This window comes from Bos mutus, chromosome 22 (genome assembly GCF_027580195.1).
Source record: "Bos mutus isolate GX-2022 chromosome 22, NWIPB_WYAK_1.1, whole genome shotgun sequence".
Classification (NCBI taxonomy): domain Eukaryota; kingdom Metazoa; phylum Chordata; class Mammalia; order Artiodactyla; family Bovidae; genus Bos; species Bos mutus.
In genome coordinates this window covers 1,300,094-1,314,566 of record NC_091638.1, presented here as the reverse complement: position 1 = coordinate 1,314,566, position 14,473 = coordinate 1,300,094, and the positions used below count along the sequence as shown (strand labels likewise).

Genomic DNA, 14,473 nt, shown 5'->3' with positions numbered 1-14,473 from the left:
CTTCGCTTTATTTTTCTGAAAAGAACATATATAGCTTTTGTAAAAAGAATAAAAAATTAACCATGACTGGTTAAAAATAGTTTTCCAGAGGGGAAGAAGCAGGCCTGTCGTGGCGGTGACATGGAGCCCTGTGCTGAGACACAGGGAGGACAAGGGCAGAGGACAGGTAGTTCCACCGAGGGTATTCCCTGGCCTCTTCCCCCTGCACACAGGCTTTCAGGACACACTCGTCAGAACTTACCAAGACAGGAACTTAACTTCAGCCCTTTCTTCTCCATGCAAGAGGTAGAAGACAAGAGTGTAATTATCACAGGGACAACCCTGAATTTGTGCCCATTTCTAAAAATATACATATAAATCTCTTCTTTTTTCTCATCAAAGAACTTCACATCTAACTGAGTCTCTGTGTTTCAACTGGAAGCAGAGCCAAGTCTTGCAAGAGAGAGCAGCAGCAGAATCACACCTTTGTCTCATGCATTTTAGTTTACAACTCTCCTTTCAATGACTGCACGGCCTGAATTATATTCCCCCAAATTCCTATAGTGAAACCATAACCCCCTATGAAACTATATTTGGATATATGACCTTTAGAGGAGTAATTACTGTTGAATGAAGTCACCAGGGTAAGGCACTGATGTGATGGGATTGGTGTCCTATGAGAGGAGACCCCCAAGAGCTTGCTCTCTCTCTGAGAGAACAAGAGGACACATTGAACATAAGGTCATAGCAAACACCCTCTTCCAACAACACAAGAGAAGACTCTACACATGGACATCACCAGATGATCAACACCAAAATCAGGTTGATTATATTCTTTGCAGCCAAAGATGGAGAAGCTCTATACAGTCAGCAAAAACAAGACCAGGAGCTGACTGTGGCTCAGATCATGAACTCCTTACCAAATTCAGACATAAATTGAAGAAAGTAGGGAAAACCACTAGACCTAAATCAAATCCCTTATGATTATACAGTGGAAGTGAGAAATAGATTTAAGGGCCTAGATCTCATAGATAAGAGTGCCTGATGAACTATGGAATAAGGTTTGTGACATTGTACAGGAGACAGGGATCAAGACCATCCCCATGGAAAATAAATGCAAACAAGCAAAATGGCTGTCTGGGGAGGCCTTACAAATAGCTGTGAAAAGAAGAGAAGTGAAAAGCAAAGATACAAACATCTGAATGCAGAGTTCCAAAGAATAGCAAGAAGAGATAAGAAAGCCTTCCTCAGTGATCAATGCAAAGAAATAGAGGAAAACAACAGAATGGGAAAGACTAGGGATCTCTTCAAGAAAATTAGAGATACCAAGGGAACATTTCATGCAAAGATGGGCTCAATAAAGGACAGAAATGGAATGGACCTAACAGAAGCAGAAGATATTAAGAAAAGGTGACAAGAATACACAGAAGAACTGTACAAAAAAGATCTTCACGACCCAGATAATCACGATGGTGTGATCACTCATTTAGAGCCAGGCATCCTGGAATATGAAGTCAAGTGGGCCTTAGAAAGCATCACTATGAACAAAGCTAGTGGAGGTGATGGAATTCCAGTTGAGCTATTCCAAATCCTGAAAGATGATGCTGTGAAGGTGCTGCACTCAATATGCCAGCAAAGTTGGAAAACTCAGCAGTGGCCACAGGACTGGAAAAGGTCAGTTTTCATTCCAATCCCAAAGAAAGACAATGCCAAAGAATGCTCAAACTACCACACAATTGCACTCATCTCACATGCTAGTAAAGTAATGCTCAAAATTCTCCAAGCCAGGCTTCAGCAATATGTGAACCGTGAACTTCCTGATGTTCAAGCTGGTTTTAGAAAAGGCAGAGGAACCAGAGATCAAATTGCCAACATCTGCTGGATCATGGAAAAAGCAAAAGAATTCCAGAAAAACATCTATTTCTGCTTTACTGACTATGTCAAAGCCATTGACTGTGTGGATCACAATAAACTGTGGAAAATTCTGAAAGAGATGAGAATACCAGACCACCTGACCTGCCTCTTGAGAAATCTGTACACAGGTAAGGAAGCAACAGTTAGAACTGGACATGGAACAACAGACTCGTTCCAAATAGGAAAAGGAGTATGTCAAGGCTGTATATTGTCACCCTGCTTATTTAACTTATATGCAGAGTACATCATGAGAAACGCTGGACTGGAAGAAACACAAGCTGGAATCAAGATTGCCGGGAGAAATATCAATAGCCTCAGATATGCAGATGACACCAGCTTTATGGCAGAAAGTGAAGAGAAACTCAAAAGCCTCTTGATGAAAGTGAAAGTGGAGAGTGAAAAAGTTGGCTTAAAGCTCAACATTCAGAAAACAAAGATCATGGCATCCGGTCCCATCACTTCATGGGAAATAGATGGGGAAACAGTGGAAACAGTGTGAGACTTTATTTTTGGGGGCTCCAAAATCACTGCAGATGGTGACTGCAGCCATGAAATTAAAAGACACTTACTCCTTGGAAGGACAGTTTTGACCAACCTAGATAGCATATTGAAAAGCAGAGACATTACTTTGCCAAAAAAGGTCCGTCTAGTCAAGGCTATGGTTTTTCCTGTGGTCATGTATGGATGTGAGAGTTGGACTGTGAAGAAGGCTGAGCGCTGAAGAATTGATGCTTTTGAACTGTGGTGTTGGAGAAGACTCTTGAGAGTCCCTTGGACTGTAAGGAGATCCAACCAGTCCATTCTGAAGGATATCAGTCCTGAGATTTCTTTGGAAGGAATGATGCTAAAGCTGAAACTCCAGTACTTTGGCCACCTCATGCGAAGAATTGACTCATTGGAAAAGACTCTGATGCTGGGAGGGATTGGGGGCAGGAGGAGAAGGGGACGACAGAGGATGAGATGGCTGGCCGGCATCACTGACTCGATGGACGTGAGTCTGAGTGAACTCCGGGAGTTGGTGATGGACACGGAGGCCTGGCGTGTTGCGATTCATGGGGTCGCAAAGAGTCGGACTCAACTGAGCTACTGAACTGAACTGAGGAACTTTTCTAGGAGTTCTGGATTTATCTGTGAAGGACATAAATACCTCTGCTCTTAGCTTACATTCAAGGAGGTAGGGGAAACTGACAAACTATTTTTGAAAGTTTAAATAGAAGATACACTAGGAGGTGTTCAAACACTGTGGAAGAAAGAAAGAAAGTGTAGACTAAGATCAGGGTACCAGACATGTGGTGAACGGGCAGCACATACTGCATAATTAGGTCAGGGTGGGCCTCCTGGAGAAGGGGACATCAAGTGCAAGCTTGGCAAGTGGGGGCATATGGTTGGCTCCATGAGGAGAGTGTTTCAGGCACCACACAGGCCAGAAGGTGCTCAGCATTCAGTGGGAAGATGGTGCAACTGGTATGGAGTGAGTAGGATGAAGACACAGAAGAGGTCAGGTAAGAGCAAACTTTCCAGGCCATAGAAAAGACTCCGGTTTTTACTCTGGAAGGTGGTCTGAGTGCAAGTCAATATGCCTGTTTCATATTGGGAACAGACTAGAGATGAGGAAGATCAGATCTGGGTGGCAGCACCAGAGGCAACAACACAGGGTTGGGCTCTGAACTCTGTGCAGGACTGGAGAGCATGTGAGAAAGAGTCTGGTAAACCTCAAATGTTAAGACTCAGTAGAGCTGCTACTGTCTCAAATGGGAAGGCTATAGATGAGCCTGGCTGGAGGGCACCATGAGCAAGCCTATGTTTATGTTCTGGCCCAGGACCCACAAACAACCTCCTTGGAGATGTTGAGCAGCAAAGGGGCTGGGGGCACTTAGGGAAAGCAGCATTGCACCATGGACCCAAAAGACACACAGTCTGCCCATAGCAAAGGAAGAATCAACTTGTTATTTATCCGTGATAACAGAAAGAAAATAGAAGAGATCAACTGAAAAATTGCTGTGAGCAAGAAGAGAACTTGGTAAGCTGGGGACATACAAAAAAATTGTAATAACCAAATTGCCTTCCTATATACAAACAAGTTTAACAATGTGAAAGGAGGACTCCCATGTAGAGTATCAAAAAGAAAAAAAAATTCTAATATACATAAAAATGTTCAACCTCTAAATGAAAAGAATTTCTAAATACTAAAGAAGAGAATGGCACTGAAACATGTATAATATCATATATGAAACGAATCGGCAGTCCAAGCTCGATGTATTATACTGGTTGCTTGGGGCTGGTTCACTGGGATGACCCAGAGGGATGGTACATGGAGGGAGGAGAGAGGGGGGTTCAGGATGGGGAACACGTGTATACCCATGGCAGATTCATGTTGATGTATGGCAAAACCAATACAATATTGTAAAGTAATTAACCTCCAATTAAAATAAATAAATTTATATTAAAAAAAAAAAAAGACTTGAACAAATGAAAGCCCATATCCTTTTTGGATAAAGAAAGTCTTACCATAATTTTAAAGTCAATTCTCACTAAATTGACCTATAAGTGAATTTACGTTTAAAAACAGATAAGTTGGCTCTACTCAGGAATATCTGTACAATAATAATCAGGAAAATTCTGAAAAAGAATAGTAATGAAGGAGGACAAAACCTGCCAGACAGTAAAACATAGTATAAACCACAAAAAATTAAAGGTGTAGTACTGGTTCACAAATAGACGAAGAGTTCAGTAAAAGAGGACCCCAGAGTAGGCCCAAATACAGTTGGGAATTTTGTCCCTGATCCAGGTAGCTCCAAGTATCTGGTGATTATTCAATTATAACAACTTGGAAAAAATAAAGGTAAATTCTTACTACTCCTTTCACCAAAATGGAAACTACCTGGATCAAAAAGTTAAATTAGAAAATGAAACAAAAATGCACTGAAATAAATATTTAAGACTTTAAAATTTGACTTCATAAAGTCAAAAGGCCAGACAGTGGAAAAGCATGTATAATGCAAAGGATGAAAGTTAGTTTTCTCAATGTACAAAGATCTACAAATCCATGAGAAAGAACCAAGCTAAATAGAAACAAAGTAACAAAGATATCTCCAAAAAACATTCTGGGTTTAAAACAGAACAAGAAGGACTGGAATCCACCCTGTGCCCTGCCTCCCAGGGAGATGCTTCTCTAATGAGGAAGCCAGCTTCTCAGACAGGAGCAGGAGGCAAGGTGCCTGAGTTTTCATTTATGTTCATTTTGAAAATTTTACCATGTGCATTTAAGACAACTAACAGTTTTATAAAAAGTTACAATGCAGAGAATCTAAGACAGAACCACGTCTGAACTATAACAGAAAAAAAGGCCTTCCTGACATGCAGGTCATCTCACTAGGAATGTAAAACCTCCTAGAGGGAATTCTTCTTTAAAAGAAAGAGCTGTGTCTAAATTATTCTACACTGAGCCATATTTCATACAAGCAAAATTGAGGGTATAACCACTCTGCTAAAACAGCTTCTTGCTCCAATAAACCAAGTGAACACATCCTCACTTCACTTTCATTCCGAGCATGCCAGAGATGCTGCACGTGCTTTGTGATCAGAACAAAATACTGAATCGAACATTTTTGTTGTGCTCAGTAAATAAATTTAAACCAGTTATCCATAATGGGCCTGTTAGGTATCAAGTTTTAACTTAAACTGCTTAGCTGGGCCTCAATTTCTTTATCCTTACAATGCAGGTAATAATAGTACTTACTATAGGGTTGCTATGAAGATTAAATAACACAATATAAACAAAAACACTTCAAGAGGGCCTAACAACACACTCCTTAGAAGCAGGCAGGATCTAAATTTAAAAGAACATTCCTTTGGGCTGGAAAACTCCTGACACTCATGGTTATGTGTAAGAAGAGGTTCTCCTTTAAGTTGAGAGAGAAGTCACCACATGGCACTCCATCTGACGAAGCACTGACACATCTGACACCCGTGAGCACGTAAGTGGAGTCTGGTGAGCTGCTCTTGCAGAGCCAGGGATGCTTCAGCTATAACAACCCTCCCAGTTCTCTAGTTTTCTCCAGCGGGGAGCCACTGGGGTGGCTGCTGGTTCACTGAGCAACCCCAGATCTACAGAGGAAGAGCGAAGTCTGCATCCTGCTGCCAAAGCCACATGCATGCATTCTTTGGAAGCCACAGCAGCTCCTGAGCAGAGGCTCACAGCTCTTTTGGACTTTACCCAGGAGCAATATATATACCTCACACGAATTCCTCAGTGTCTCATTCCTATGGTGTGATCTGTGGGCCCTTTTCTTCCTCCCCCTGGCCTGGCCATAAGACCCATCCTCCACCCAGTGTGAAGAGCTTGAAGCTCTTGTGGTCCATTTGGACCAGAACAGGCTTCACTGGGAAAGCTGAGTCCTTCCCAGGAAGGGAAGCCCAGGATCCTTTCCTTTCCCACAAAATGTTGGTGTTGGAGAGAATCTTCCTGGACAGGAAAGACAAAAGGTTGCATTAAGTCTGGGGGACTTTTAAATATCCAGTCAATGTTAATGGGAGTTGCTTTCAGCTGCCAAGGGAGATGAATCCTGGGAGAGTGGTCAGGAGGGCAGGTGAGGTGTTCTGTGGCTCTCCTTGCTTCCCCTACTTTCAGTCCAGGACAGATCTCATCATCACTCCAGGCCTTGTGTAGAGACTACTTAAGTGTTACAATGAGCACATTTTCTGAAACAAAAACCTGAGGGTATGAGTTTACTTATGAGATATTATGGGTGGTTAGAGTTCAATGTTATCAACCAGATCAAAGAAATTAGGACTATTTCCAAGGGCTTTCCTGATGGCTCAGATGGTAAAGAATCTACCTGCAATGTGGGAGACGTGGGTATGATCCCTAGGTTGGGAAGATCCCCTGGAGGAGGGCATGGCAACCCACTCCAGTATTCTTGCCTGGAGAATCCTCATGGACAGAGGAGCCTGGTGGGTTACAGTCCATGGGGTCACAAAGAGTTGGACACTACTGAGCGACTAAGCACCAAGGGGATCTAAGGAGTCAGGGATGAAGTTTCTATTTTGAAGACAGGGTGAATGAAGATGCCATTAGCTTACTATTTCTTGATTCAATAATTCCATCAGACAGGCAAAACTTTTAAAGTTTGATGTCATCACATGTTGGAAGGTGTAGAGGACCCTTACAATGTGGTGGTGGAAGGGGAATGTGGTACAGTCATTTATAAGGTAGCATTTGGTAGCATCAGCTAAAAAACAGACAGGTCCTCCAACCACAATGCATTGTTATCTATTTTAGAAAAACACTTGTGCATGTCCATAGGGAGACACCAATTGTACAGCATTATCTTACAAAGAAAACTGAAAGCATTCTTAACTAGATAACATAAGCATGACAAAATATTATATAACTGTCAAATTTTAGGTAGATCTGTTCTTTGTTTTCACATGAAAAGCATTTCAAAGCATACTGCCCGGTGAATAAAGCAAGCTGCAGAACAGTATGAGACCACTTATGTAAAAGAGAGAGCAAATATTTAAGACGGCAAATTTTATGTTATTTGTAAAATAATAAATTAAAAAATGGGGGGGGGGAGGATAAAACATGTAAATGCAATAGAAAATGTCTATCAGGATACCTGCCTAACTAAGATGGTGGCAGGGGCGGCGGGGTGGTGGGGAGCAGAGCATGTCTCTCTGATAAAATAATGGCCTGATTTTAAAAATATCAAAATGTTTAAACTGGTGGTCTATAGAAACTCAGACTACACTTGATTTTTATTTTCTGTTTTATACTTTTTTTGTTTTTAAATTTTATACTTTTGTTTATCAAATTATCTGCCATTAACAATATGATATATATATGTGTGACTTACATATATATATATACTTATATATATATATGAGTGACTTCGCTTTCACTTTTCACTTTCATGCACTGGAGAAGGAAATGGCAACCCACTCCAGTGTTCTTGCCTGGAAAATCCCAGGGACGGCGGGGCCTGGTGGCTGCCATCTATGGGGTCACACAGAGTCGGACACGACTGAAGTGACTTAGCATAGCATAGAATATATATGTGTATATAGGTTAACTAGGTTAACAGTTAACTAGGTTTGCTATCACTCTAGATAGGTATGGATGGATGGTTGTAAAGTTGCTCTGGGTAGGAGCCCCTTCAAGACAGGCTGCAGATGATGAAGGCCACAGACTATGGTCCCAGGAAAACACACACTTTGTACAATTCTTTATATAATAAAGAATACTAATTCTTTATTAGTATTTTATACAAATTCAAGTATATCCAAATACTTTACACAATTTCAAGGAATGCAGGACCTTGGAAGCCCACCCATAAGTTATGAACCCCAGGTTACGAACCTTTGATTTGGACATTTAAAGCTGCAGAAATGGATGCAATCATGCAAAGAACATGTGCTACGTAGGAATTAACAGAGATAGACTGTAGAACCCAAAGAACCCCCAACGATGAAGGAGCAGGCAGAGTAAAGAAGAGATGCAGGCTGTAAGGAGTGGAGGCCTGCAGAAGAGTAGCCAGTAGCAGGCTGATGAGCTCCATCTCTCCTGTCCCCTCTGCCACCTCCAAACTGCTGTCACATGGATTGCCCAAGAACTGTATGACAAACATCCTCCCATGAACAGTGGGCAGTAAACCCACAAAAGGAGGCTAGGTCCAGGAGCTGACTGTGGCTCAGACCATGAACTCCTTATTACCAAATTCAGACTTAAATTGAAGAAAGTAGGGAAAACCACTAGACCATTCAGGTATGACCTAAATCAAATCCCTTATGATTATACAGTGGAAGTGAGAAATAGATTTAAGGGCCTAGATCTCATAGATAGAGTGCCTGATGAACTATGGAATGAGGTTTGTGACATTGTACAGGAGACAGGGATCAAGACCACTCCCATGGAAAATAAATGCAAAAAAGCAAAATGGCTGTCTGGGGAGGCCTTACAAATGGCTGTGAAAAGAAGAGAAGCAAAAAGCAAAGGAGAAAAGGAAAGATATAAACATCTGAATGCAGAGTTCCAAAGAATAGCAAGAAGAGAGAAGAAAGACTTCTTCAGCGATCAATGCAAAGAAATAGAGGAAAACAACAGAATGGGAAAGACTAGGGATCTCTTCAAGAAAATCAGAGATACCAAAGGAACATTTCATCCAAAGATGAGCTCGATAAAGGACAGAAATGGTATGGACCTAACAGAAGCAGAAGATATTAAGAAGAGATGACAAGAATACACAGAAGAACTGTACAAAAAAAGATCTTCATGACCCAGATAATCACAATGGTGTGATCACTGACCTAGAGCCAGAAATCCTAGAGTGTGAAGTCAAGTGGGCCTTAGAAAGCATCACTATGAACAAAGCTAGTGGAGGTGATGGAATTTCAGTTGAGCTATTCCAAATCCTGGAGGATGGTGCTGTGAAAGTGCTGCACTCAATATGCCAGCAAAGTTGGAAAACTCAGCAGTGGCCACAGGACTGGAAAAGGTCAGTTTTCATTCCAATCCCAAAGAAAGGCAATGCCAAAGAATGCTCAAACTACCGCACAATTGCACTTATCTCACATGCTAGTAAAGTAATGCTCAAAATTCTCCAAGCCAGGCTTTAGCAATATGTGAACCACGAACTTCCTGATGTTCAAGCTGGTTTTAGAAAAGGCAGAGGAACCAGAGATCAAATTGCCAACATCTGCTGGATCATGGAAAAAGCAAGAGTTCCAGAAAAACATCTATTTCTGCTTTATTGACTATGTCAAAGCCATTGACTGTATGGATCACAATAAACTGTGGAAAATTCTGAAAGAGATAGGAATACCAGACCACCTGATCTGCCTCTTGAGAAATTTGTATGCAGGTCAGGAAGCAACAGTTAGACCAGGACACGGAACAACAGACTGGTTCCAAATAGGAAAAGGAGTATGTCAAGGCTGTATATTGTCACCCTGTTTATTTAACTTATATGCAGAGTACATCATGAGAAACGCTGGACTGGAAGAAACACAAGCTGGAATCAAGATTGCCGGGAGAAATATCAATAACCTCAGATATGCAGATGACACCACCCTTATGGCAGAAAGTGAAGAGGAACTCAAAAGCCTCTTGATGAAAGTGAAAGTGGAGAGTGAAAAAGTTGGCTTAAAGCTCAACATTCAGAAAACAAAGATCATGGCATCCGGTCCCACCACTTCATGGGAAATAGATGGGGAAACAGTGGAAACAGTGTCAGACTCTATTTTTCTGGGCTCCAAAATCACTACAGATGGTGACTGCATCCATGAAATTAAAAGACGCTTACTCCTTGGAAGGAAAGTTATGACCAACCTAGATAGCATATTCAAAAGCAGAGACATTACTTTGCCAACAAAGGTCCGTCTAGTCAAGGCTATGGTTTTTCCTGTGGTCATGTATGGATGTGAGAGTTGGACTATGAAGCAGGCTCAGCGCCGAAGAATTGATGCTTTTGAACTGTGGTGTTGGAGAAGACTCTTGAGAGTCCCTTGGACTGTAAGGAGATCCAACCAGTCCATTCTGAAGGAGATCAGCCCTGGGATTTCTTTGGAAGGAATGAAGCTAAAGCTGAAACTCCAGTACTTTGGCCACCTCATGCGAAGAGTTGACTCATTGGAAAAGACTCTGATGCTGGGAGGGATTGGGGGCAGGAGGAGAAGGGGATGACAGAGGATGAGGTGGCTGGATGGCATCACTGACTTGATGGACGTGAGTCTGGGTGAACTCCGGGAGTTGGTGATGGACAGGGAGGCCTGGCGTGCTGCGATTCATGGGGTCGCAAAGAGTCAGACATGACTGAGCGACTGATCTGATCTGATCCTGCAGTTTGACCCTGCCTCCATCTCTGGCCTTATCTCTATGTAGCTCCAAACACACTGAGCTGTGAGTCATCTCAAATATATCTTTTCCCTTTCATGACTTCATTTTGCCATTTTCTTTGTATAATGCCTAGCACATTGGTAAGGTCCTCAAAACTTGTCAGAATTTCTTCTTTCCTTACCAATCCTCTTATGGAAATTGTCACGTAGAAAAGAACACTAGATTTGGAGGCTCTTCCATAAACAGCCCAGCAGAAATCATGGCTCCCCTCCCATCCCTGCCCTGAATCTCTGGACTTATTCCTGCAGCACCTCATCTAGTAGACTGACTTGGAAAGGCCAAAGGATCTTAGGAAACCAGGTCTGCCTGGCTAGACACTGGTCTATCAGCAAAACCTGCAGACATCTGGAGATGCAGACTATTCCCAAATTTGTACATACCATAGTAAGTACTTAGTTCTTTCCATGAAATGAAAATAAAGTATACTAAAAATGTGACCTCAGTTTTCAAATGGGTACCTCTAAGAAATAAGTAACAACTGCAGACTTATGAGATCACTCAAAAATACTTCAAACTGCAAATATCAAATCTGCACTTATATGATCTACCACAGGGACACAGTTTAGGGACTATTGGCACACAGAAGGGCATACCAGCCCAGCATTAAGTCCACCTCTGACCCATGACTACAAAGTAGTGGACACCAAATGCACCATCACTTGTTAAAAGGCCTCATGGAAGCCCCACACTGGCTCAGCCAGCCCTTGCTGCTTCCAGTCTGCCCTGCCTCACCCTCTCCTGACAAGAGGGCCAGCAACACAGTGGGACCTTGAACCTCTGGGTGAATCAACCTGGCCTTCTGAGGAATGACTGTTTATTACATTTACAACCTCCAAGTACTGGGTACTTCTGACTGCTCCTCCCCAAACCTAGAAAGACAGCAGGTAGATGGAAAATGCCCATGACTTGGCTGGAGTCAAATCCAGCTTGCTCCATTAAGACCCACTCCACTGAGTCAGTTCATTAAGCCATGGCATGAGTGAACTCCCATCCCCTGTAAGGGTCGTAATATCCATCATTTCTACCAGCAACCCCACCCCCACACCACGAACAGGTAAAAGCCCTTTGAGATGTGAAAGGATCTACAACTTGAATTGCTATCACAGCCACTAGATCTATGTCACTTTCAACAGTGGACAATAGTCAAATGAAAACTAGTAACGACTAAAGCAATGACCTTGAGACTAATTTTCCTCCTCTGTTAAGCATAGCTGTTTGATTAATTCTGTCAATCCTAGCTTTCATGATCATAATGAATTGCTGAGGTTTTACTTTGCAATAAAAAAAAAAAAAAATTTAATTACAAACTCCGTGTGTCACCATCACTTCCTAAAGAAGCATTTTAACACCAAGACGGTAGAATGGAGGTGATGTCGGAATCGCGGTAGCCACTGTAACCAGGCCCACGGCCCAGACCAAGAAGGAGGCCCCGACCTGGCCAAGTCGAGGGCTGACCCTGCCCTTACCCCCTGACGTTTCGGGTACATTCAGGCTGCGTCCTGACTGCGATGAGAGCCCAGCATCAACTCTAACGAGAACAAGAGGAGAAAACAGATGCGGAAGGCAGGGTGGCAAACCCCAGCCGAGCTCCGGGCGCTGCGGCTTCAGGCCCCGGGCGCCAGTGGGGGTGGGGAATTGCCGCGCCCGCGCTCCAAGCCCTCGGCCCCCCGCGCTGCCCGCCTCCGCGGCCCGGGACCCCGATCCCGCCCCCCACGCTCAGAGCCTCAGCCCGCGCCCCCAGCCCGCCCCTGCCCCCGCCTCGGCCGCCCGCGACCAAGGTCGGCAGCAGAGGGCCGCAGGGCCGGGTGGGCGGGGGTCCGGAGCCGCGAGCCGGGGTAGGCCGCCGGCGGTGGGCCGAAGCACCCACCGCGCAGCCCGCACCGGCGCGGCCGCGAGCGCCGCACTCACCCGGACGACGCCATGAGCGCGACGAGGCCTCGGTACTGTCGCCGCCTGTGCTTCCTCCGTGCTGAGCCGCTCCGCCGGGGAGGGGCCTCTCGCCGGCCCGACTCCACCAGCAGGCGGCGGGGGCGGCGGGGAGGGCCCGGGGTCAGCCGGAGAAGGGTGTGAGCGCGCCGGCGGCCAGATGAGGCTGAAGCCGGGCATCGGTTCTGAGCGTCTAGGGCGGTGGGGCCTTGGGAGGGGTCCAGGGCCCGCTCCGAGCGGCCCAGGGTGGGGGGCGGGGGGCAGTTGGCGCGCTGACGGCGCTGGGTGGCACCGAGAACGGGGGCGGTGCACGACCCGCAGGCCTGAACCTCCCACCTGCTCAGGTGCACCGCTGCCTAGAGGCCAGCAGTCGCTGGAAGACGCCTCCGGTGCCAAACCAGCGGGAGAACCTGCCCTGGGGCCACTAAACAGCTGCAGGACCCTGGTGAAGTCAGAACCTCCCAGATTTGAGTTTGATTTCCTTAAGAAAATCCTTTAGCGCTGGTGTGTGAAGATGTGTTGTTATTAAGCAAAACAGTAACTTCACTATTTCTTACTTGGTGTACTGTGTTGCATGAATGTTGGCTTCGGAGTCAGTTATCCATTGTAAAAGATGTGTAAAATCACATTGTGAAGGCTTGAGGATTGTGGGGGCACTTTTTTATTATTCTTTACATTATACTATTTATCCATAGTAATGGCTCTGGAATTCCTGCAGTGGGTTTCACAGCATCAATGATGGGTACTTGAACCTCAGCGCTTGTCTCAACAAAATGAGTTTTCAGAGGTAAATGAGCTCTTGTAAGTAAGAACACTTAGTAAAAAGCTCTGGACAATGAAAATCATCGTTGATTACACTTCTGTGTTATATTAAATATTATTAATCATTATTTCATTATTTTTACTAATAATAAGAGTTAAGAGACAATAAAGTTGTGACTGAAAGCCTTGGCTTTGGAGCCAAAATACCTGGATTGAAATCTCACCTCTACTAATTATCATCTGTGGAACCTTAGGAAGATAGAACCTTCCAAGGGCTACAGTTTCTTCAGTTGAAAAACAGGATCATGATAGGCCCCTTCCTCTCTATGAGAATTGAATGAGTTAATATTTGTAAAGTGATTAATACATTGCCTGGTAGATGGCCTTGTTGACTTAAAGATTAACAACCTAAAAGCTGAGAGTTATGTTTTATTCAGTGGGAATTTTTAGGAATTTAAGCCTGGAGAACTGCTTGGAGAAGGTGAGGGGAGGAGCCAAGTTATATAGAAGTTTTGTAACAAAGGACAGGTAGTCTGAATATCAAAAGGTTATCATTAAAGAAAACTAGATAACCCAAGTTAAGGAATTTAGCACTTTTCTATGTATGGAGAGATATAAGAGTCTGGGCTTCCTGAAACCATTCCTTTGATATGTACTCCAGCTTTCACTGTAGGTAGTGACTGCAGTCTGACAGCTGCTAGATGGCATATATTCTCTCTGTTTTTTTAAATTTTATGTATTTATTTTAAATTGACGGATAATTGCTTTATGATATTGTGTTGGTTTCTGCCACACATCATCATGAATCAGCCATAGGTATACCTACATCCTCTCCCTCATGAACCTCCCTCCCACCTCCCGCCTCCCACCCCATCCCACCCCTCTAGGTTGTTACAGAGTCCCCATTTGAGTTCCCTGAGTCATACAGCAAATTCTCATCGGCTGTCTATTTTATGTACAGTAGCGTACAGAGGATGAGATGGTTGGATGTCATTA

General features: G+C 43.8%; 1 protein-coding gene across 1 annotated transcript in view; it reads right to left on the bottom strand.

Moving 5' to 3' along the window:
• Positions 1-13,142, bottom strand: part of URGCP (upregulator of cell proliferation) — a 31,313-nt gene extending 18,171 nt beyond the window's left edge. Inside the window, 1 exon segment of the mRNA XM_070359636.1 lies at positions 12,698-13,142. Within this exon segment, the coding sequence (XP_070215737.1) occupies positions 12,698-12,711 (14 nt within the window). The 5' untranslated portion in view covers positions 12,712-13,142.
• Between the last annotated feature and the right edge of the window lie 1,331 nt (positions 13,143-14,473).